The sequence below is a fragment of the Seriola lalandi genome, unplaced genomic scaffold (genome assembly GCF_002814215.2).
Source record: "Seriola lalandi dorsalis isolate HSWRI2012SDOR001 ecotype SW California unplaced genomic scaffold, Sedor1 jcf7180002054504, whole genome shotgun sequence".
Classification (NCBI taxonomy): domain Eukaryota; kingdom Metazoa; phylum Chordata; class Actinopteri; order Carangiformes; family Carangidae; genus Seriola; species Seriola lalandi.
This window is the reverse complement of record NW_019525057.1, coordinates 313,858-336,938: the sequence shown is the minus strand read 5'-3', so window position 1 is coordinate 336,938 and position 23,081 is coordinate 313,858. Positions and strand designations below refer to the sequence as shown.

Below are 23,081 nucleotides of genomic sequence, written 5' to 3'. Positions count from 1 at the left end.
GGATGCTCATGCATCATCAGTCATCCTCTCTTCTCTATATAACAACTGCCTCAAGTGCTAAAGCTCATGTGAAACCTCTCAGACACATGTTAACTAACAAGTAATCTTAATCTAGTGTCAACATAAGTAGCAATCGTAAGTATAAGAAGAGGTCATGGCTCAATAAAAAGTGAAGCACCTCTAATGTTATCTCTTCAATTATGCATGCCCTCCCACGATACGTCAGTCACACACATCTCTGTTCTGCTGCTGTGAGCATCAGTGCATCGCCCACACACATGAGGGAAAAAAAAAAAAACCTGGATGCCTTACGTAAGCCTGGGGTGAATAGCAAAATGAGAGCGACAGAGACATATTCAGTCATTCAGTGAGTGAGTGCTGTGTGAGCACACACGAGCGTAATCCTCCAATCTGCCGCCGAGCGCGTCTTCACCTGCAGCGTGTTGCATTTGAAATCCTCCAACAGCCGTGCCACATAAAATTGGCCGCATCATCGAGGGCAGCCCGGCCGACCGCTGCGGGAAGCTGAAGGTGGGAGACAGGATATTGGCAGTGAACAGCCAGTCCATCGTCAACATGCCCCACGCCGACATCGTTAAGCTGATCAAAGACGCGGGCCTCAGCGTCACCCTGAGGATCATACCGCAGGAAGGTGAGAGAACACGTGGACACACACACACACACACACACAGCACATTACAGAATCTGCAATACTTTGGGGAGACAATGATTTATGACAGTCATTGAATTGGCTCCGTTAGATGAAAGTTGTAATATGAGTTTTGTGAAATGTGATTATTTTTAGATTAACTTTCACTGTCATATTCAGGAGTTGTTTTCTTCTCGTCTGCCACTTCTCTTCACCAAATCAACACTGTTTCCATAACACTGTTGCATGGCAGCGCTCGAACAGAACTGCTTGTCTCTTGTAGTTACAGTGCAGAATGACTGTGGTTCTTATTGTACGCTGCGATCATGGTCACGTCAGTCCAAAGAGACTCTTAACCACTCACCTCGAACAGACCAGCGTAAAACTACTACTACTACTATTACTACTACTACTGCTACTATTACTACTACTACTACTGCTACTACTACTATAACTACTACTACTGCTACTATTACTACTACTACTGCTCAGCAAGTATGACTGCCTTTATCAGACTTTATAAGACTGAGAAATGACCCACAGTATGGATTAAAAGATGGACAAAACGTCAACGATTGATTGACACTGATGGCTGGTTCGCCTCTTTACCTTGAGCTGCTTTGTTCTGTTGTGTGCTTTTCCATTCGTGGACATTTATAACTTCTGTGTTCAGAGCTGTGTTGAAGGAAACCCATGGAGGTTTTTTTACCACTAGTAGCACTGTGGAGCAATGCTTTTATTTTGTTAGTATTGTGCACGTGGACACGGTGATCCACATCCTGTTGCAAGTTTCACGTTACCCCTCTGATCAACAGTTGTTGATGTTGATGCAGGACGACGATTTGCAAATATTGTTTTGTGAAAGCAGTTGAATTCGAGACATTTGTTTGACCTTAGGGACACATGCGTTGACTTTAGCTGAGAAATACTGAACGTAAACAAAACTTTTGTTTGTTTAGAAGAAAACTCCACAGGGCACCTTTAATATTAACTTTGGTTTTCGACAGTGGTGTTGTTCTTTTTAATCCATATTTTTATATTAATAATGGATCAAATGATGATAATACAAGCTGAGACTTTTTAATCTTTTGCCTTTTGACTCTGCAGTTCCCCTCAGCTTTAAGCTTTAAGCGTTTTTGCATCTTTCAGCTCATTGTTTTAGTTTTACAGATTCACACATTTACTCATCAAACCGATATCTCACTCTGATAAAACACTCTGATCAACCCACTGTCCGCTACCAGCCCAGCATCAAACAGCACACAGACAAAGTTAGCCACTCGCTGGTTAGCAGCTTAAAAGCCTGATATTCCCCTCAGGAGTGGAAACCGAACAAAACTAAAATAAGAGTGAATGTTGGATAGTTGGCCAGAAACATAATGTAATGTAATGCAATTCAGATAATGTGTCTGCTGGTTGTGTAAAATCAGCTATTTGCTAATCTTAAGACTTAATAACTTGTTGTTATGTCTCCAAGTGGCTAAACAAAAACAATTAATGCAGGTTTAAGCTTTAAAAAACACCTTTCCCTGGTTAAATAAAGGGTTAAAAGTACTTGATTATATTTCTCATGTTCTCTTTTTCCTGAACTGCAGAGATCAGTAATCCCCCCTCAGCCCCCAGCTCAGAGAAGCAGAGCCCCATGGCCCAGCAGCACAGCCCGAAGACCCAGCCCAGCATGGCAGCCTCCCAGCCCAACCCAGCAGTGACGGAACCAAACCCCTCCGTGAGCCAACCCAACCCCATCCCCCACCAGAGCCCCGTGACCCAGCTGCCCGCCCCTCCGCCTCAGACCTACACCCACGAGAGCAGGTAAGACACAAGGAGTTTACACGGGGGCCGGGGGGTTACAGAGCGTGACAAGTTCTTGTCAAAGTGGTAGCAAACAGTTACGAAACCCGTCTCATCCTCGTGTTGTTTTATAGTGTCAGACTTGAAAGCTGTCATGATTTGCTGACGCAGTGAAGCATTCTTATAGGCTAGCCCTCTATCTGTCTCTGGGGCGAAACACTGTTCCTCCGAGAACGCAGGTACGAGCCAGTCAGACACTTTCCTCCCTCCGTCCCCATTCTCTCTGCCTCTCTGTCACTTCTTCATCCTCTTCATCTCTTGTCATAGTTTCCTCCTCTTCCCCTCTCTCTCTCTCTCTCTCTCTCTCTCTCTCTCTCTCTCTCCCACTCTCACTAACATTGTCTTTTCGTTCACACTACCTTGTCTCCTCATCTCTCACCCTGTCTTTCTCTCTCTCTCTCTCTCTCTCTCTCTCTCACTCCCCAGTTTGTTGTATAACATCACTTAACTCTTATGGAGCGCTAAATTATTTACATAAATTGCTTCTTTATAGAGATCTTTTGAATATTTTACCAATATCTACAGGGGTCCAAAATCCACAGTGTCATTGCCTTTTCCGTCTGCTTTGCACAGTCTACAAGTCTCTTTGTACTCAGCATCAGCAGCCTCTGGGGGAACTTGTTTTCATTATAAACATTTTATGTGACGCGTGAGGAAAAACTGTTTAATTTCCTCATTTAGGTCTTGTTTAATGGTTGTCAGCGCGAACCAAAACAAGTCATCTCTGTCAACACCGGGTGACCCAGTGCCTTTTCAGAAAGCATTAGTTTTAACGAAATGTAACACAAAGATGTTGCACGGCTGGAGACAGTAGGAGAAATGCTCATAGAAGGTCTTCCCGCGTTCTGATTGGTCTGTTAGTTACAGGTCAGAGGTGAAGGCGAGGCAAGACGTTAAACCGGACATCCGACAGCCGCCGTTCACAGACTACCGACAGCCGCCGGTGGACTACCGGCACCCGCCTGTGGCAGACTACCGGCAGCCGCCCACGCTGGACTACAGACACCCGCCGCTGCTCGACTACAGGCAGCTAGCTACTGACGCCAGGCAGTTCGCCATCCCAGACTACAGGATGCCACCAGTTCAAGTAAGGATGTGTCCCACAGCAGGAAACTGTTCGTAACTCACACACACTTACGAGTTAAGGAGACGCAGATCCACTAGTCAGTATATTTGTGTGTGATGTGAACGTGGTCTCTCTTTGGGAATCATCACCTGACTGTGCAGTTCCCCGCAGCTCTGTGAAGCGTTTTAGCAGCTTTCAGCTCTTTGTTTCGGTTTTTGTGGTTCACATCTCCGCCGCTGTGGTTCAGTCTCTCTGCTCTCGTCAGCCTCGTTTTCAGCTGCTGTAGGAAACTCCAACAGAGTTGATGATTAGCCACTGAGCGCAGTGGAGCATTTAGCTGGCAGATATTTCCTACAGGAGTTGGCCGATGTATTGTTCAGCCTCTGCTCTTGTCATAATATATACAGCACTGAAAAGTCTTTGTGTTGTCAGTTTAAGGATGTGCCATGTATCATATTTCTTCATTCCCTTATTGTTTTTGCAGCTATTTCAATATATTCACAGTTCTGTCTCCAGACTTTTCCCTAATTCATTTTATACATATATATTTTGGGTTTTGGGTTTTTTACTACAGTTCTTCTACAAACCCTCACATATACTGTAACTCTGTTTCTGTTCAAATTTAATCCACATATTTCTACTTAAAGCTGACACTGTCAAGTTATTTCACCAGCATTAGCACATCTGTGCCTCTTTTCCTTTGGTGTCATCTGTGTTTGTAAAACTGTGCAGACAAAGCGAACAGCTGATACAGACACATTCCTCCAGATGAAGAAAGTGTTTTTCTCTTGAACAGCTCCCTAGTTTACCAATAATGTATTTCATACAATTCTTGGTTGCATTATGTTTACCTTGCATTCGCTCCATTCTTATTCATTTATTTTTCTTGCTGAGTCCTGAGACTATTTTCCGCTGTAATGGTCTGTTTTCTCAGTGAATCTAATCATATCTGATCTCTGCTTGTCTCAGCTTTCACAGGACTTTGACTTCTTCACGGTGGAGCTGGAGAAAAGTGTGAAGGGCTTCGGTTTCAGCATCCGCGGAGGGCGGGAGTACAAGATGGACCTGTTTGTCCTACGACTGGCAGAGGACGGACCGGCGATCCGCAACGGCAGGATGAGGGTAGGTTTGATGATGCAATTTCATTTAAGAAAGCCACTACACCCCTTTTCAAAGGTTAAGCTGTTTTCTATCTTTCTGGATTACATGGCAGATGCTAACTGTAATTGTCTGATCTTATCAAAGCTTCAGCAGCAACTTTTCAGAGCTGGTTAAGAAATAATCTGCCAAAATAACTCAGAGACAGTTTGTCCTTTGGTCGTTTTTCAAATTTGGTACTAAAATCTCATCTCTCCTCTGGATTTAGTAACAGATAATATTCTGAAAGATAAAGATAGATAAAACATTTATGTGGGCCAACTTAAATTGCACTTTAATGTTTGCATAGCTGCACAATTCTCCCTCCAGCTATAGTTGCTACTGTACTATTCAGAGAAAGCAGACACATCATTTCTGAATTTATAAAGATGTACTAAAAATACTAAAGAAATTCAAATACAGCACATGGCACTGCAGTGTAAATCCCCCTCATGTGCTCCATCCATGTGCTTTGCTGCATGCAACATAAATTGCAACTTCCACAGTAGCTTTTCTTTGTTTGTCAGTACTGATTTAATCCTGCAGCCAACACGTCGCTCTCCATCTCCCGCTCGCTTTTTCTCTTTTTCTGTTACTTGTATGTTCCCCCGATCTTTACGTCCGGGGCTGATAGCAAGTCTGCTATTCTACTCTACATTCCTTATCTGTAATGAACCTGTCAAAGATAATGTGTGCAAAATGCCCGCGGGGGAGATATTACTTTCCCACCTCAGTGGTGCAGTCGATGAGAGTCCAGTGGGCCCAGATGTAGGTGGAAGAGGAGGAGGAGGAGGGATTCCCTCTTGAGCTCCACTTAAAAATCAGGATTCAGATCGGCATGACGTCTGAGCAGCGGTGGAGGAAGTACTCAGATCCTTTAACTAAGTATAAGTACCAATGCAGTGATGTAAAATACTCCTTTACGAGTAAAAGTCCTAAATCTTGCTTTAGGTAAAAGTAAATGTCAAAACTATTATTGTAAAGTAAACAGTAAATTTGACATTATTAGATTATTGTTAGGCAACATTTGACTGTTGTAGCTGATTGAGTTTGAGCTAAACGATCTCAAAGGGAGGAGCAAGATAGCTTATGAATTCATGAATGCTGAGGAGTTGATTTATGAAGCTGCATAAATTTATAAATTAAATAAATTCTCAACAAACACAAGAACCTCATAACTGCACCTGAGTAGTTTCTTTCCAGCACTGAGTCTGATTTGTCACAGACGAATGGCCGGGCAGTAACACCGCTGGTAGGATATTGAAATCAACTCAACTCTGTGCTCTTGAATACATTTCAGAGAACAAGGTGCAGAGAAAGCTTTGATCTCTCTTCCAACAAGCCTGGATCCATACTGGCGGGTGCAGAGAGGAATCAATCTATGTTTGACTCAAGTAAATGTGAGACACTGGTTAAAAAGCATTTGACATGCCTGTCACTTTGGATCTGAGTGCTGCTTTGACATGTACTGAGGTGCAGAAACCCAAAAGCCCACTTGCACTGTGACTCCCTGTAGTCACTCTGACATTTTGAGTTGAAGCCAAGTCATTTCTCCTCAACAGGTACTTTGTCACATCTTTAAAAAGGCAATAAAAATCTATTTTGACCCCGGCTGCCACAAACCAATCAGGAACAAGGAGCAATAACAAATTCTAGCGAGTTTAAATTTTCGTTCTTCTCAGGTTTAAGTGCCAGTACAGTGACTTTTAGGAATATTTTATGAAGTTAGATAATCATTGAGCATTTCCTATTATTACCTCTCCGAGCTTTAAAACTTCCATAAAAAGAGGTGTATGTGGGCATCGGGTGCAATAGAAGCAACTCCAGCTCCACTTCCAGCGCAAACTCCCTGTGCTCCACATTCACATGCTGTCCATTCAACTTTAGCTCCTTCTTTATTAAAGATGAAAATGGAGATCACTCTCCTCTGCTGTTAGGAGGTGAGGATTAATGAGCAAACCATCTTGCCTTCCACCTCTCCTCAGACCACTGTAATGACACCTAATGACTCCCCCTCTCTCGACTCGAGTCCGCTCCTGACTTTCAAATTACCCCGGCCATTACTGGAGGACTTCTCCATTTGTTAGCGTAATTGGCCGGTGCGTTTGTGCTGTTCCCCATGAATCCTCCCCATTAGTCAAGCGGGGAGCTGTCTCTCCAAGCATTGACGAGTGGGAGCGGGACTCGTGTGACCCGTCCTCTCGTACAGCACAGGGAAGTCACAAAAAGGAAAGATAGTCCAGTTAATGTTTACATCAGCTGTTAACTGAGCTCCTGCAGTTATGGTCATTTTATATTCGCTGGTTATTAGTATTCATCAGGACGTCTCAGTATGTTTCTTAGCAGCGCCGTGAGAATGGGTGGACCATAATTCCGCTCAAATTACACGTCGAAATTACTGCAGAAGTTAATTATAACTGACACCGGTTCATGGCTGGTAATGCTCAGAGAAGCTCATGTGAAAGCCAATGAACTGTAGATCCGTATTGATCTTAATAGATTACTGTCATCCACAATAAAAGAAGCTCGTTAATATTCCATTTCGCAGGAGGCGCACTGGTTTTCAAACCTGCTGCATCACGACTGAGTCAGTCGCGGGTTTTCAAACACCGTCATTAATTTGCTCGTCTCACTTGTGCCGTCGTGAACTTGCAACAAGACGGCACCTGATGTAGATGTAATATCATTAATGTGGTGTTTCTATTAGTTATTCTTAGTCTGCATTTCACACCCTGCGCTCAGATATGCCAGTCTACAATTTGAAGCTTCACTATTCAAACACAAAAGCGCCTTTAACATATTCATCGGTTTCTATATTCTGATTCAGATGTGAAACGGCAGAGGCCATGTTTCAATCTGGGTTTGCTCCATGCTTCACAGTCACTGGTCAAAGAGCTTTATTGGTACGCTTAAATCTATAAACGCAGCTTCAGTCCTGATCCAGTGCTTTCTGTACTTGGCTGCTCTGAACTCACACAGTATTTATCAGTCACTGAACAAAGCTGCCTGAAGTTTGTGGCAGAAAAAAAGACTTGTAACAAGAGTTATCTGAGGTGGTTTCCTCCATACAAATGAAAAGATATTGTTGTTAAAATAGATTCTCTCATGTTGCGTTTTTAAAAAATAACGTAACAAAACTTGAGACTAAATCAAACACATAAAATAGGTCTGTCCTGAGGCTTTTATTCGTTTCTGACTCTGGGAAAGTGGAAAAAACAGTAAAATTTTATCTCTGAACTACTTTTTAATCGAATCACACACATTTAGACTAATTTACTTGATCCCCTTTTGATAACTAATGTAATAACTTGTTTTTTTCCTTCCATTTACTGAGCCTCCCGTGAAGCTGTTTGGAGCCCCCCTGGTGAGGCCCGCCTCCCGCTTTGAAACCTCTGCCCTAAGTAATAAAATATAATACACTAGATGTTAGCCAACTTTAACCTAAAAAGAAATAAAAAATTTGAAGCAGAAGCAGAGTCAGGCCTCATGACATATCACCACACGCACCTTTCAAAACTAAAAACTCACTCAGCCCAGTCAGAGCAGTCGAATACAGCAGCGTGTGATTCCCAGAGATCTCATTCCAAACCTCTGAGCATGAATCTGCTCCTGCAGCGTCTGTTCAGCCTCCAGGGACTCAGCCAGGGTCAGCACTGATGTTGGATGATAAGGCCCGGCTCACAGTCTGTGTTCTGCCTCATCCCAAAGCTGTCGGTGGGTTTTGAGGTCAATGCTCTTGAAGTTCTTCCACACCAAACTCAGAAAACTCCTTCTTTGTGTATCTTGCTTCGTGCAAGGGAAAACAGGGAAGCTGCTTCGCCTCACTGTTGCCTCACTGTTCCCTTTAACACGATGTCGTATAGGAAAGTTTGTTTACAACTTCTTTGACTCTCTGTCACACACTTCCTGACTTCCAGGTCGGGGACCAGATCATTGAGATCAATGGAGAGAGCACCCGGGACATGACCCACGCCAGGGCGATCGAGCTGATCAAGTCTGGAGGCAGGCGTGTTCGTCTGCTCCTAAAGAGAGGCACGGGGCAGGTCCCAGAGTACGGTAAGTATCAGCAACTACTTCCTTTGTCTTAAGGATCATTTCTTACCTTTTAACTCTTAGATTGTAACTCTTCACTGTCTTACCTAATATCACTTCAACTCTTGATAACATTATTCTAGCATGTATCTATATTCATGTCTTTATAAACTCACTGTATTCTGTATTTCACTGTACAGTAAAAAAGAATCTGATGTCTCTTCAACCTGACTAACACTAGTTTATCTTCTGTCCATTTCAGTGATCTATCACTAATTGATTGGTCTAGGTTGTTACTTCCCCTTCTATAGGAATGGTATCTTCCAGTCTCTCCATGTGCATGAAAAGTGACAAGCATGGCTCCCCCTATTTCTTCCTAATGGGCCACCCTAAAGACACGGTTTGTGACCATACGAATGTTTCTCTCTTCACTCGACCCCTGGCTTTCTGTTGCTGTGGTTTGTGTGTGTTGTTTTGTTGTACCCACATGTCCGAGATGCACTTGACACTTACATATCAAAGCAACTCTCTTTTTATAACCTTGAACGCCCCCCCCTCCACCCGCCCGCCCGAATGGTTGAAGATTTTGCCTTTCAGCTTTTGGAATAATGAATAAAAGTCACTTCAGGCTGCGGGAGGCTGTAAAATTAGTGAACATAACTCTCCTCCTGACAGAAAGATAAATCAGTGGCCAACAGCTACCTACAGGCTCACGAAATGAGCGCTCACCCTGGGTCAGCCAGAGGAGATGAACGTAAAATATTGCGACCGATTATTTACCCAGTGAATTCTCAGCGCAGCACGAATGCAGCCTGGAAGGCTACATTTATTTGTTTGACACCGCTGGTAATAAAACTCCAATGCGTCACTCACTCCTGTGGCTTCTGCACCAGCATGACGCTCACTTTTCCACCATCCTCTCACTCCGGAGAAAACCATTTTAAGGGGAACACCGCGGCACTAAAGCCCCCAGTGACACACATTCATCAGCGTTTGGCCTTAGTGGTCTCCCTCCAGCCCTTAAACACAGGAAATAGAGGGGTGATGTGGTTTCCCCATGTCGACTGTTTTCTGCCAGCCCCCTTCCAGTCAGGGATTTAATCTGTCTGTGTGGAGCGCTTTTGTGATACTTGCCTCGAGGCAGCCTTCAAATATGCACACAGGGAGTCTTAGTGTGGTCATCCCAAAGTCACAAAGCTCCATCATTAGAGATCCTTAATGTTGTTTCTGAGTTTCCCTGAAGCAGCATCTTAAACCACATGTTCCATTCTGCGTGGGCTTGATTCAGCATTTCATCACTCGTAGTTTACAAGCACTTTATTTGCATAGTGGAAGGTTATGCAAATCATCTACGGTGATTAATTAGGCTGTTTAAAACATTAGCATACTTAGGAGCAAGTTATTTTTGTCTCGGGTTCTTGTGCTGTGCTTTTAAGGAACAGTTAAATGCAAACTGAAGAATATTGTGTTTGCATGAAAACATGCAGTTGTGGCCATGTGCATGGCTATCGTCGTGTGCATGTGTTTGTGTGGCATTGTGTGAGTTTTCGTGCTTGTGTTCTAGCGTCAGATCTGCACCATCAGGGCACATGTTCATCAAAGTAATGAGAGTCACACGTCCTGAGAGAGAGAGAGAGAGAGAGAGAGTAGAACTTCTTTGCTATGCAGATCAAAGTAAAATAAATAATGACATCCCATAATGAATCATGTGTATGCTCAGAGAGGAAGAGCCAGTCGGATTGAGCCCCACTCTTCATTTAAAGATAAAAGTCCTCACATTTTCTATGTTAAGTCTGTAATCTTAATCTCCAGTAGTCATTAGTGCTGTGTTTCCACAGAGCTGCAGTGTCTTGCAGTAGATTAAACAGATAATGGGCAAAATTGTTGCAGCAGTCGACAAAATATCCTGGGTTAAGGCTGAAGCCCCTCTGGATCAAACTACAGCTCCCACAATGCAACTTTCATCTTTCGTTAGATGCTAAACATCTTTCTAACTAACTTACTAACTTAATTAACTTAAGACGTCTCCTAAACTGAGTATTTTAAGTTTGATTTTAAACCAACGTAAAGTACTATGTGTAATGTTAACGGGGATGAAACTCACAGAGAAATATAACACAACTGTAGTTCTCAACTCCACAAAACCGTCTACCTTATTTCAACTCATTGTTTAAGTTTTCCAGCCTGAAACGTTGCCATTTGTTTCACTCTCACTGCTCTCACAGCCTCATTTTCAGCCCCACTAGGCAGCAAAACATCTCTAAAAACCCACTGTTCACTACCTAACAGCGGACAGACAAAGTTAGCGTCTAGCTAATGAACATAATGGAGCATTTAGCAGTTAAAGAGCCGGATATTTCCCTCAGGAGTCAGTGGAGCACAAAACAGAGCTAAAAGGAAAGTGAATGTTGGTCTTGCATTCATCAGGTGGACACAGACATGACTCCAGATGAATGCTAATGTTGCTCCGTATCTGCAGGATTTGTAAATAAGTAAATGTGTGCTAACAAGTTCATCATGTAATGATAATATGCCAGTGCTTTCAGCTGGTTTCTGCTGCTTCAAAATGGCCAAAAACAAAGTTATTGCAGGTTTAAGGAGTGAAATGTCGCTTTTGATCAGATGCTCTCATATAGAACAAAGTCACATACTGTAGTTTGTAATGTGTTGTGGCGACTCAGCAGAAATGTAAGGAGACCAGAGCTTTAACTGAGCTTATAAGAAGTGTTAATACAGTGTGTGAATTTTCTGTACAGCACACAAACACACACACACAACATTACGTGCACACACATAGGGCCCTAATATGCCTCATTGTGGAAGGCATACGATAGGTGAAGCTCCAATGCACCTAGGAATGTCTCCCCTCTCAGTCCTGCATCTAATATACTCAACTCTGCAACGAGAGTCTCCTTATAATTGGCCTCATGGTGCTACTGTAGCTAGCCTAGCCTCTGCCCGCCCCCACCGCCTAGCCCACTGAAAACGAGTGATGGCCGAGGCTCATCAGTGCAGAAACAGAAGCTAACAGTCCGTGAGAGTGGAGAGTTGTGGAGGAGCAGATTCACTGCAGCCGCTACGCTGGATACAGACTTCTTCAGGCTTAAGAGAGAGAGGCACTTGGCCCCTGAGGTTTTCATTCTCGCTATAGCACCACCTTATTGGGCACATCATCCATTTCATTAAACCTGTTTTCGATTTTACGCCAAGGTTTTAGATTGGCAGAGGCTTTAAAGAGAGCTATGGGAGGCGGATTGATGTTGTCTAAAAGTAGAGTTGCCCTACGACACGCTCGGAAGTATGTTGCTGTGCTGCCTGGATATTTACTTTAATGCTTTTAGCTTGTAGAATAGGAATGATTGCTGTGGTGATTATTCTTGTTTTGATTTAGTGTTTGTGTTCGGTTATGCAGTGGCATGCGTGCAAGCAAGCTTTTAAGCAGAGTGTGTGTGTGTTTGTTTGTTTGTGTGGTTTTCATATTATTGACTGTGTGTATGTGTGTTCTAGACAATGCCGCCCCATGGGATGCTCGCCCTTCAGCCTCCCCAAGCCTGTCGGAAGTAGCCCCTCCCATCGACAGCCTTTCCATGTCATCGCCTTCATCTCATCTGGCCCCGGCCCCCGACCCACCTCACCTGCTGCCTCTGGACGTCCCTCGAGACCTGGTGGCACGAGACAGCAGGACAGAGCGTTCGAAGAGCCCCCAGAAGGCCGAGCTGCTAAACCCAGATCCGATCAGCCAGGGGAGGAGAGCGGCTACAACCGGCGGGAGCGGCAGAGCAAAGAAAGAGGGTGGCAGGTCCACCCGCAAGGGGCACAGGGTGCAGCCCACTGCTGAGGGGGAAGGGGGCAAGGAGGGGCAGAGTGGGGAGCCCAAACCTTCCAGGAGCACTAGAGGGAGGTCCAAGGAGAGAAACACTGGGGACAACAGAGAATGCGCCCACTCTCCCAGCAGCTCCAAGCTCCCACACACTAACGGAAACAGCAGGGATGATGTGGAGCGTTACAGCGGCGGGCGGCAGCAGCAGCAGCAGCAGGTGGAGCCGGAGCAGGGCAAGCCCAGGTCCAGGGAACTGGACCGGGGCCTGGGAGAGAGCCGGCCCAGCCTGCCCAACAAGAGCACCAGCAGCAGCAGCATCAGCAGCAGCGCAGCGGGGAGGAAGGCCACGGTCTCTCCTGGGCCTTGGAAGATCCCTGGATCAGACAAGCTGCCCAGCACGCTGCGCACAGGCACGTCCACGCTGAGCAGATAACACCACAGCTCCAGCTGAAAACAGTGGCCACACTCATCTGAACTAAACCACCCCATCCGGATGAAACCACCATCCTCACACCTTCCTGTGCTCCTTTATCTCCCCCTCAAACCCGTTCTCCCATGGACCAGAGTCAAAACCAAGGAGGTGGGGGAGCAGGGTGATCTGGACCACGTGTTTTTAGAATTTTATTTATGATACTGTACTCTAAATTATTTTGAGAAATATTTTACACCCACCACCTTAAGAACTGGTAAATCATCCACTTTTTGAAAAAAAAAAAAAAAAAATGGAAAAGCAAGTAGAATGTGTGTGTAGCGTGGCGGGGAATCATTCTGGAGGGTACAAACTCTGAGGAACTCTATTTTGAGTTCTCCCTGAGCAGAACTGGGGGACAAACATGCAAATATAAACAACATGACAGGGAGCAACTGTCAGTTGTCATTGAACTTTTTTTTATATATATATATCTACACAATGGAGTCTATTTTATGAAAAGGAATGTTAAAAAGAAGGTCTGCCTGTTTTTGACAAGAGCGAATGGGACACAGAGTGACAGCAGAGATGAAACTTATCAACAGAACTTTGCCTTAACAGAGACTGTGTGGGCCTGAATCTGTCTTGAATAATCTATCAGATGATTATAGACATAGATATATTATAATGAATATGAATATGTGGGATCATTTTGTAAATAAGATCATCTTTAAGCGAACAGAACCTTATAGCTGAGCCGATGGAAAATCTAGTCCATGATTAGACGAGCGAGGCGAAGCGGGGCGACGAGGACCAGAACTTTCACCCACACCGACTTCCTCCCTCTTCTTCTTCACTCCAGTTCAGCCCTGTGATTGCAGTTTAGGGTCTCGCCAGGCCCGCTGCGGTTGACTGCACGGTCTATTTGCGCTCGAATCAACCCGAGTTCAGCAGGGGGTCTCGTGTCAATCCATTTTTCTCATTTCTGTGCTTAACGAACAAAGCAATCCGCGACGGTGGCGGTGTCCAGCCGGATGCTGAGAGAAGGAGCTCACATGATACCGACCGAGGGGCAGAGTGCCTTAGACTGACAGAGAGGTTGGCTTTTAAAGTCAAAGGTTCAACTCCAAAACACTTTAGAGGGTTCGAAACAGGCTGCTATAAAACACCAACTCTACACATATAAATAATAAACTGTATTTTTTCAGAGTGTGATAAGGTGAAATACATAATTTAATTCACAAGTTTATGTATGAAAATTAGTCCATTACCAGAGGTATTGATGGTCCTTATTTGTGCAAGTAGTTCGTTTTGGGTCACGATACTTTTCATTACTGATTTCTTAATGAGGTCTGACACTAGTAATTTCCATGAAGAATCGCTTGGTGTAATGATCGAATGTCAGCGCAGGGCAGAGCTTTGAACCCAAACCAAACTGAATTAGTACAATCTGATATTGAGTCGTCAAACTATCAGTCTCACTTGTCAAAAGCTCGCTCGCCTAACAGTCTGTGACCTGAATGAAAGAACGGCCTCGATTTGAAAATCTAACTTTTCTATTATTTCCAGACCGGCTTGAAGAGGTTGCACTTGTCACAGCCACTGTCAGCTGCTGAATTTCATTAGTTTTTAGGTGACTCTGTCTACACTGTGTTATTAAGAAGTACATGTCCTCGCCAAAGCTCCCCGTATGTTTTTTTTTAGTTTACGTATCTGCTCCAGACTTTGTCTCATAGTGCTGGCTATGCGCTTGTACATTTTTAAACAAAAACAATTGCTACCGTTTGCTAAGCCCTGCCATCTTTTCTTACTGTTGCTAGGTTTCCATTCTTGCACGGTACATTTGCAGTTTACGTTTCTCAATTATCTTTGAAACAGTGGGTCCTGGATTTCAGACAACAGTAACCTGGCTTGTACTTTCTGGGCAGTAACGGACAGTTTTGGCTAAAATGATAACTGTTGCTAGCAGATTTTATCCGCTATAGCTATCTAGCAAATTAAGCTAACATTTGCTCCTCAAAATGGGTGAAAAAGCTGACTCCAGTTTAATAACAAGAACCTTGTAAAATGTGTTTCAAACAGGAAGTTGATGGCTGCATATGATGCTAAACAACTAGAGGAGATATAAAAGATATAAAGAAACAGCATTAGTGTTGTATTGCAGTGTAAAGAAAGTCCTAGCATTGTATGAATGTTGATAAGAATGTAAGAAAAGGTTTAGGATGGAAACTAACAAACGTTACGAGGTTAGCGAACATAATGCTAACAATGGTTGGAGTTGCTGGAGTGTAAACTTGACTTTACCCTGCTAACATTAGGTAGTAAAGTAGTTAGCTGGACATGCTAACAAATGCATCTCACACTAGAGCAGATAATCACACTTGATTCCTTTCAAACTCTTAATACAGAGTGTTGATGTTTCCACGGCCCCATGAACAGCACTTTGACATGTGGAGCAATCCAGAGTTCGACAGGCCTGCCGTGCCTGCGGACCTAAAGTTGCTAAGCTATGATTGAATCCCTGTTTGGGGGAAGGGGTTTAATGAACAGTCAATTTTTTGAGATCTACAAATCTTAACCTGGCATCTGAATCTTCTTTACAGACATGTTATTTCTGAGTGATATATATTTCTTCAAAATGAGTCGACATTTAACAGAAAAAAAAGAATCACAATTCTGGATAATACCATAACAAAAGTTTCTTCTCTTTCCTCTGCTGAGGGAAAGGCCGACGGTGTTCAAAGCATAAAAGAGCAAAGGAAGACAAGTCATTATGTTTGCCATTGTAATCTGTAATTACACGAGGAATAAGCAGACTGACTTTAAAGCACAATCTCAACACAGAGGGTTTGGGATATTAATTATTATGTCGGAGAAAATCATCAGCCTGGCACAAACGGCTCAGCTCTTCAATCACTTGTAGATGGTACGCAGCGTGAACATCACAAAACAAGCCCCAAACTTAAATTTAACATTTGTTAGACTGAAGGGAGAAGATGCTGCCTGCATACTGCATCGTCACGCCCATTTGAGCGGACTGCTCCTTTATTTAGTGACTCCTGTTTGACGCAGGAACAAAAATATGTGCGTACGTTTTGCTCAGCCTTTGCACAACTCACTGCTTTCCACGTCTGAGCTGTCTCCACTGAACCAAATTGTAAGTAGTTTTGTATGGAAAGCAAAAAAAAAAAAAGAACAAAAAACAAAGACATCTAGAGGTGTATTTGCAAAGTGTGTGTTGCAACAACGGCACATGCTGCACCATAAACCTAACACCCAAGCGGCTCAGTATCACTGTGTAGTGCTATAGCAGTGTGTAGACCCTGAACAAATATCTCTATAAATATGACTCAGTGTACTATTGATGGTCACAAAGACTGTAAGTGGAGCAACTATTTTTATGAAATGCAACGCTATGGATATATTAACTTTTGCAAAAATCTTGTTTACCTGTAAGATATTCTGAAACGCTGTCAAAATAAAAGAAAATCTTGACACAACGTGAAAGATTCATTTAGGATATGCTGCTGTGTGATTTGTTGTGGTTGTCTCTTTTTATGAAAGCATTAGACTTTATATTGAATAAGTGCATGAGTAACACTTTGCTTTAACCCCCCTGTTCAGTATTAATAACACTCAATATGTGGTTAATAACACACTGTGATGTATTTGAAAACAGTTACAAGGACATTTAAGAGCTCATAACTGTATAACTAAACCTCCTGTGAAACATCTGTATCTAAACCGATAATGACTGATTGATGAGGAGTGGGTGTCAATCTTCTTATCTGAAGCAAATCAGCATAATAACCACAATGACAAATGAAGTTCAAACTTCAAGCTTCATGTTGACCTTGGAAAAAGCAGCTTGACCAAAAAAACTAAAAAAAGATATATATATAAACATAAATCTCACTCAAGGTCCACTTACTAGATTTCTTGCAGTAATTTCAACTCATCTCGTGGCTTTCATCAGCCAATTGAGTTCAAAAACGTCATCAATAAAACATATAAATATTTCATATTAATATAAATATATCCAAGTATTAAATAATTTTATTGTTGCAGATTCAATAACTGTTTAGTCGCCAGCTGCCGAGGCCTCATAGGAGAACTCGTTGACAGATACATTAATAAACATTTAAGAATAGATCTGTATATCTGCATTATGGTGCGTTATAAACTTCCTGTTAATTGTTCATGTTCTGCTTATACATGCTAAAGAGGGGCTTCGGTGTTATCAGTGCATGTTTGTGCATATTAGATACGTGTCTAAGTCGAATGGCCTGAGACTGTTTGTAAGCAGCTACACAAAATAATGTCATGAGGCTCTTCTGAAAACTCCCTGAACCACTGCAATGTCTCTGTTTGGCCACATGGAGGCACCTGAGTGACAAGGTGAAATCCTGCAGGAAATATTACCTGTAAAACTCACTGGCCCTGATGATTTTAATTGCTCAGATGGATATTTGCTGTAAATGTATATAATTACTGACAGTTTCCTATTAACTTTGAGCAGTTTGGAATGAAGGTTTAGGTCTTTTACACCTTGTGTGCACATGATCCATGTCTCCACTAGAGGTCAGTGTAAACCAGGCTTATATTTTTATGCTGCTTGGTTTCATAATTGCTGAACTTACATAAAGTTATTAGTCAGACATTTCCCCTTATAAAATGATATAGAGGTTTTACAAGCTGGTGTGATATTATGATTTCATAAACTAAACAATATCACATCGAATTTTAATGCATGCACATTCAAAAATGACGTATGCCTGCTCTCTTGTCTCAGGTCAACATTTGCACAATCTTCAACCTCTGCTGCAGCTTTAGGAAATTCAATGACACTAGTCTAAACATTTCCTCCGGTTGACATTGTGGTTTTGTAGCACACTCATATCCGGTTCGAAATACACATGACACACATGTGAGGTAAACATTGCAATCAGCATCTTGACGTATTCAAGACTAGATTTAACATTTTAGCAAACCTCAGACTTGATTTCATGTATCCTTAGTGTGACCCTGCTTCTGTTTTACCTCAACTAATACTCTAATCTGCTCTTGTGAACAAAATGTCAAATATTTCTCACAAGCCTTGGCACTGACAGCGTTTCCACGCATGTATGCAGAGGTCTGTGCATCAGGCTGACGAGAAAGAGACGCAAAAGGAAAAACAGAGTGAGAGATGAAGCACCGCAGGAGCAGGACAACAAGCCCTCCTGCAGAGGCAGCGCTGGTCGGGGCTGCCTGCTGCCAGCTGGAAGCTGCTGCCTGGTGCCTGTATTCTCCACAGGAGCGAATCAGTCCAGAGCTGCACTCATGTCTCCGCCGGGAGAGCGACAGGCCATGACACACTGCTCTGCTCTTTTTGAAGAGGCAACATGGACATTAGAGTTGAAGAAGCACCTTTGGCATGTTTATTAAATGGCATTCAAGGGCAAGAACTTACAGTTTATAGATTGTTGGCCTAAAATCCTCAGCAATATTCTGCAGATTCACAGCAGCACTGCATTCAGATGATGAACAGGATGTTGGACAGTAGTTTAAACTGTTCATCTAAGCTGCACAAATGACTACCAGTATGGCTCACATCACACACACACACACACACACACACACACTAATGTAATTGAGAGTAGGCATGACTCAGATTTTCACAGCAGTGTTTGATGGATTGCTTTACCTCCTCTGCCGACGTCTGTGGTGCTCCCCCTCGCTGAATAGTTTCATCCTGTAGCATCTCATCAACACTAAACATATTGCCAGTAAAATAACTGCAGTGCAGAGATAACACAAAGTACAATGACTACATCCCCCAAGAAGACTTGCACAGAAAAAGAAATCTTAAACAACATCTCCACTGATCAAGGGTTTCAGTATCTAGGTCTCGGATTGTCTCACCTCAGCCTGGAGCAACTTAATTGATGCTTTTCATCTGAGGTGAGCACAGAATTGTTTTGCTGCATAAAAGCAGTTTCCTTCTTATCTCAGTGCCACCTCATTTGCACAGTTTCATGTGGGAAGCTGTGCAGGAAAGGTCTGCTCCCTTGCTGTTTGTTAGCCAGATCGTCTGAGAGTTGCAGGAGAAATAATCACCTCATTTGGGGGCAACCCGGGCTGCAGAAAAAGAGTCCTGAGCATGCACAGTTTCAAAACGCATGTTAAACACATTACAGCAGTGTGGAATTAAATAATATCTACAGTGTATCAGCCATGACACTGCTGCAATCAGCAAAACATTACAACCTAAATCATGGGGAATGTAAAACATGCATTTATGGGACAACAAATAATACACTGCAGAACAAGGGTTACCTGCAGACGAGGCTGAGGGCTGTCCTGTTCCTGTGTGCCTTTTATTAAAGAAAAAAGAGAGATTGTCCTGTTTGAACACACTCAGCAGAGCAGATCCTGTCAGCATGTGAGGGCCACTTTGAGGTTTGTGGGTCAAAGCCCAGTTTGCAGCCTGATCCTTGTGCTTTTCTGACACACTCTTTTAAAGTTACATTGCCTTCAAAAGCCGCTAGGATCCTACTGAACGGACTTGTCAACATCCACAAGCACACAAATGCATGCGCACACTCAGACATACCATACATTCCCCAGAACTGTCGGCTAAACCCATTCTGCCATGTGCACTGTTATGTCATCCAGTCATGTGTTCATACTTTGGCAGAGATTTATTTTGTCGATTATATTGTAGTCACTGCACAGCTGCAGAAATCTGTGCCCTTCAGCTAAGTGCAATGAAACTATGTGAGATTGTGAGTCTTAATCAGAGCTGTGATATGTGGAATAATGGCACCAACTGGAGTTTTTAAGTGTTCTCCAGGCAACAGGCTGACTTTAATTATACATGACTGTTTTGCAACCAGGGGAACAAATGATCAGCCTTTGAGTCTTTTTATGTGGAAGTCAATAGTAAGGGCCTGTCCTGACATGAGGTTTCAGCAGCAGAATGAACAATGGATTCAGTTTAAGAGCAATCAATGGATCGGTCTGTGTCAGGAGATAGGTCGTTTTAAATGATTTTTCAAAGTTTATGACATCATTGAGTAAACACGGATAATCATCAAATTAGTTTGATCTTGTCTTATTGTATTGTTTATGTACACTTCATGTCACAATATATTTTGAAGATGCCATCAATTTTTGGATCTATAAAGAAATCCAAAGTAGACTACATATAGAAATAGCCCAAGTTTTTCTCAAAAAATAACCAATATTTTTTTTAATGTGAACTATTATAACGTTGTATTGTAATGCTTTGATTTTTGTGTTGGCATATGGCGATGTTAATATTCTGATCAGAGCCCCACCTATGAAAAACATCTCTTTGCATTTCCAGCAAGCAAAGTTAACTTCTCAGATTTTTTCAATGAAATTTGGCGTGGCGCTCAGTTTGCGCACAGCAGAACGGCGTGTACCGGCGGGACTAGGGGAGGGCCTACAGGCGGGGTGACACGCCCTGCCCACTCAGTGTCTCATATTTGTGTAGCAGTCTGTCTAGCTGCTCTAGTCTGCAGACAGACAGGCAGTAGGCAGGCTCGAACCGGGCGTTTTTCACGGTGGAAGTAACCCAGCAGCCAGAGCCCAGGGGCGGCCGGTGGGAGGAGGCAGAGAGTCCGCAGCTGCCGCACCGCACAGCCTCTTTGACAGCCGCAAGAGGAAGGAGCCACCCGCACCAACCAATGTCTACGGTAGGGAGCATTTTATTTCTGTTTACAGTTGAAAACGGCGGGTGTTTTCCGTTGTTTTAGGATTTTAATATGGATTTATGGAAGCCGCGGTCTGTCGTGGCACGCCGCTGGTGGAGCATCTTTAATTGGTTTTATCGGCTGTGTGGTCGGAGCCGCGGGAGTGAGCATCAACATGCCGGGGATGAAAACGCTGAAAAGGTTCACGAGCTCACACAGCTGGTAAAATTCATAGTGTTTTTGCTTTTTTCTTTCAATCGTTCGTTTAAGTCTCAACTTGGAGGGTTGTGTGTGTGTGAAGAGAGCACGTAGTTAGCACGAAGCTGTAGCCGCCTCCGACAGCAGGGCGGCGGACAGTGGGACAGTTCGAGCCGCAGTCAGCGTGGAGCAGCAGCTGCGGCTAGTTAGCACCCGTTAGCTGCTACAAAACAGGAAGTACTGACTGCGGCCTTCAAAAGAAAAGCATACACATATTTAATATAAAAATAAAATACTAAGCGTACAATTTAACCATCTAGTAGATTAGTTTAGCTGAACAGTGTTAAATGAGTAGAGTATTTAGTGGATTTTTACACAAAATGTAACCTCATGTTAACTATCTTACATCTAAAAAGTAGTTAGGCCTACATTTATTGACCCCACATGGGACTCTTAGTGCAGGCCTAACTATGAAGTTGCTTAGGAGTAGCAGCAATGTCATTACTTTTTGCCATAATTCATGGACACAAAACGTTTAAAGCTGTCGTTTACAGTCAGATATTAGTGTCACTCAAAAGAACCAGCTCCTTCAAATGCTCACACCAAAATACCAACTTTTTGCTGTGTTTATATTACTAGGTAATTCAGGAGACAGAAAATAAATCGCAATTTTGTTAGTTGATTAATTTCCAAGCGAAAATATTAGCCTTTGCTTCTTGCTCATCAGATGTGATGATTCGTTGCTGTAGATGGTACCTTATTTATTTATTTATTTTTTACCCTTCCTTCACTTTTTGGTTTTATTATGAAAAGTTTTGCCGGAAGTAGCTCCCGGAACTTCTATCTTGACGCTATGAAACGGAAAATGTTTGCACGATTTTGTAAAAACGTAAATTTTGTTAAATTATTTTGTGACTGTCGCGGCGATAAATAACACGAGCCCCGAGAAGAAGCGGGAGCCATCGTTGTGACGCGGAGAGGCAGAAATGACCGCCCTGGCGTTTTTCCGTGTCTGTGTCGGGGGTTTGCCATGTGGAGGCGAGTCGTTTGAATCATCTCCCGGGTGGCATGGTGTTGATCAGTGATCTGACTGAGATGACAGAAAGCCCAGCTGACTCCTGATCATGAATGTTCAACTGGGCAGCAGCTTGTGTTCAGATCAGGCTGTAGCATGATTATTTAATTATTTAATTAATTAATTTGTTGTTGTTTTTTTGGCCTCTCATATGGATGTACATCAGACATTTCCTAGCAGAAGTCAGATCTGACAAGATTGTGGTGCTGCATGTGATTTCTACTTAATGTGTTGGATAAGATTTACTGCATTAAGAGCCCCGAGCAGATTCTACCACAGCTCTGTTCATATATCAACAAGCAGGAAAGTTAAATTCCCATGATGGGCTTCATAAACCACAGGACTAACCTGCTGTACAGTCTATTCAGTACAAGCCTCCCATTCATTCTTTTTGCATTGTCATGCACTGAATCCTTGTTGCCAAATGCTATACATTTTGCCCTTTTGTGTAAGGGCTTCATGTCCATTTAATCTGAGGTGGTAACATGTGACACCTCAAACCTAATTTGATGGCCTATTTAATATTTAATTTACAGTGAATATATTAACCATTTTTTTTGATAGGACTATTTATTTATTTACCAGGGTTAGGTTAAAGCAAATTTTAAGCCACAGAACAGCACTGAACAAAGTTGACAAGCAAGACAAGGCACATCAAACCAGGTTACACACTATAACATCTCTCTCTCTCTCTCTCTCTCTCTCTCTCTCTCTCTCTCTCTCTCTCTCTCTCTCTCTCTCTCACATATACACACACATATACACACACACACACACACACACACAATGGGTATGTTAATACCAAATATGTCAGACAGGTTAAAAGCTAGGGACTCAATGTGAATCATTTTATTAGCTGCAGGAAAGATTGCAAACAAACAGTTGGACAGAAACCACAAAAAATGGTGTTTTTCTTGTTCTTCAGTGTGTATTACCATTTGAAACAACCACATCAGCCCTTTACAAAATGTGTTTAAAATCTACCACTGCACACTGCTCCAGTTTATTGACACAAACTGCTTAATGCTTAAATCACACACACAATAAACCACTATACTGTAGCAGGACTGCAACTTGTGATTATTTGTATTAGTGAAGAATCTTATAATTGTTTTCTTGTTTATTCCTTTGATCAGCATGAAAC

General features: G+C 42.8%; 2 protein-coding genes across 2 annotated transcripts in view; both read left to right on the top strand.

The window, feature by feature from the left end:
• magi2a (membrane associated guanylate kinase, WW and PDZ domain containing 2a) overlaps positions 1 to 16,481 on the top strand; it is a 219,592-nt gene extending 203,111 nt beyond the window's left edge. Inside the window, exons 18-23 of the mRNA XM_087175818.1 lie at positions 467 to 652; positions 2,245 to 2,461; positions 3,362 to 3,587; positions 4,536 to 4,688; positions 8,621 to 8,759; positions 12,243 to 16,481. Of these exons, the coding sequence (XP_087031944.1) occupies positions 467 to 652; positions 2,245 to 2,461; positions 3,362 to 3,587; positions 4,536 to 4,688; positions 8,621 to 8,759; positions 12,243 to 12,988 (1,667 nt within the window). The 3' untranslated portion in view covers positions 12,989 to 16,481. The remainder of the gene's footprint in view (positions 1 to 466; positions 653 to 2,244; positions 2,462 to 3,361; positions 3,588 to 4,535; positions 4,689 to 8,620; positions 8,760 to 12,242) is intronic.
• A 4,009-nt stretch (positions 16,482 to 20,490) lies between these two features.
• Positions 20,491 to 23,081, top strand: part of LOC111660034 (fatty acyl-CoA reductase 1) — a 52,763-nt gene continuing 50,172 nt past the window's right edge. The window contains exon 1 of the mRNA XM_023413154.2: positions 20,491 to 20,667. Coding sequence (XP_023268922.1) covers positions 20,659 to 20,667 — 9 coding nt within the window. The 5' untranslated portion in view covers positions 20,491 to 20,658. The remainder of the gene's footprint in view (positions 20,668 to 23,081) is intronic.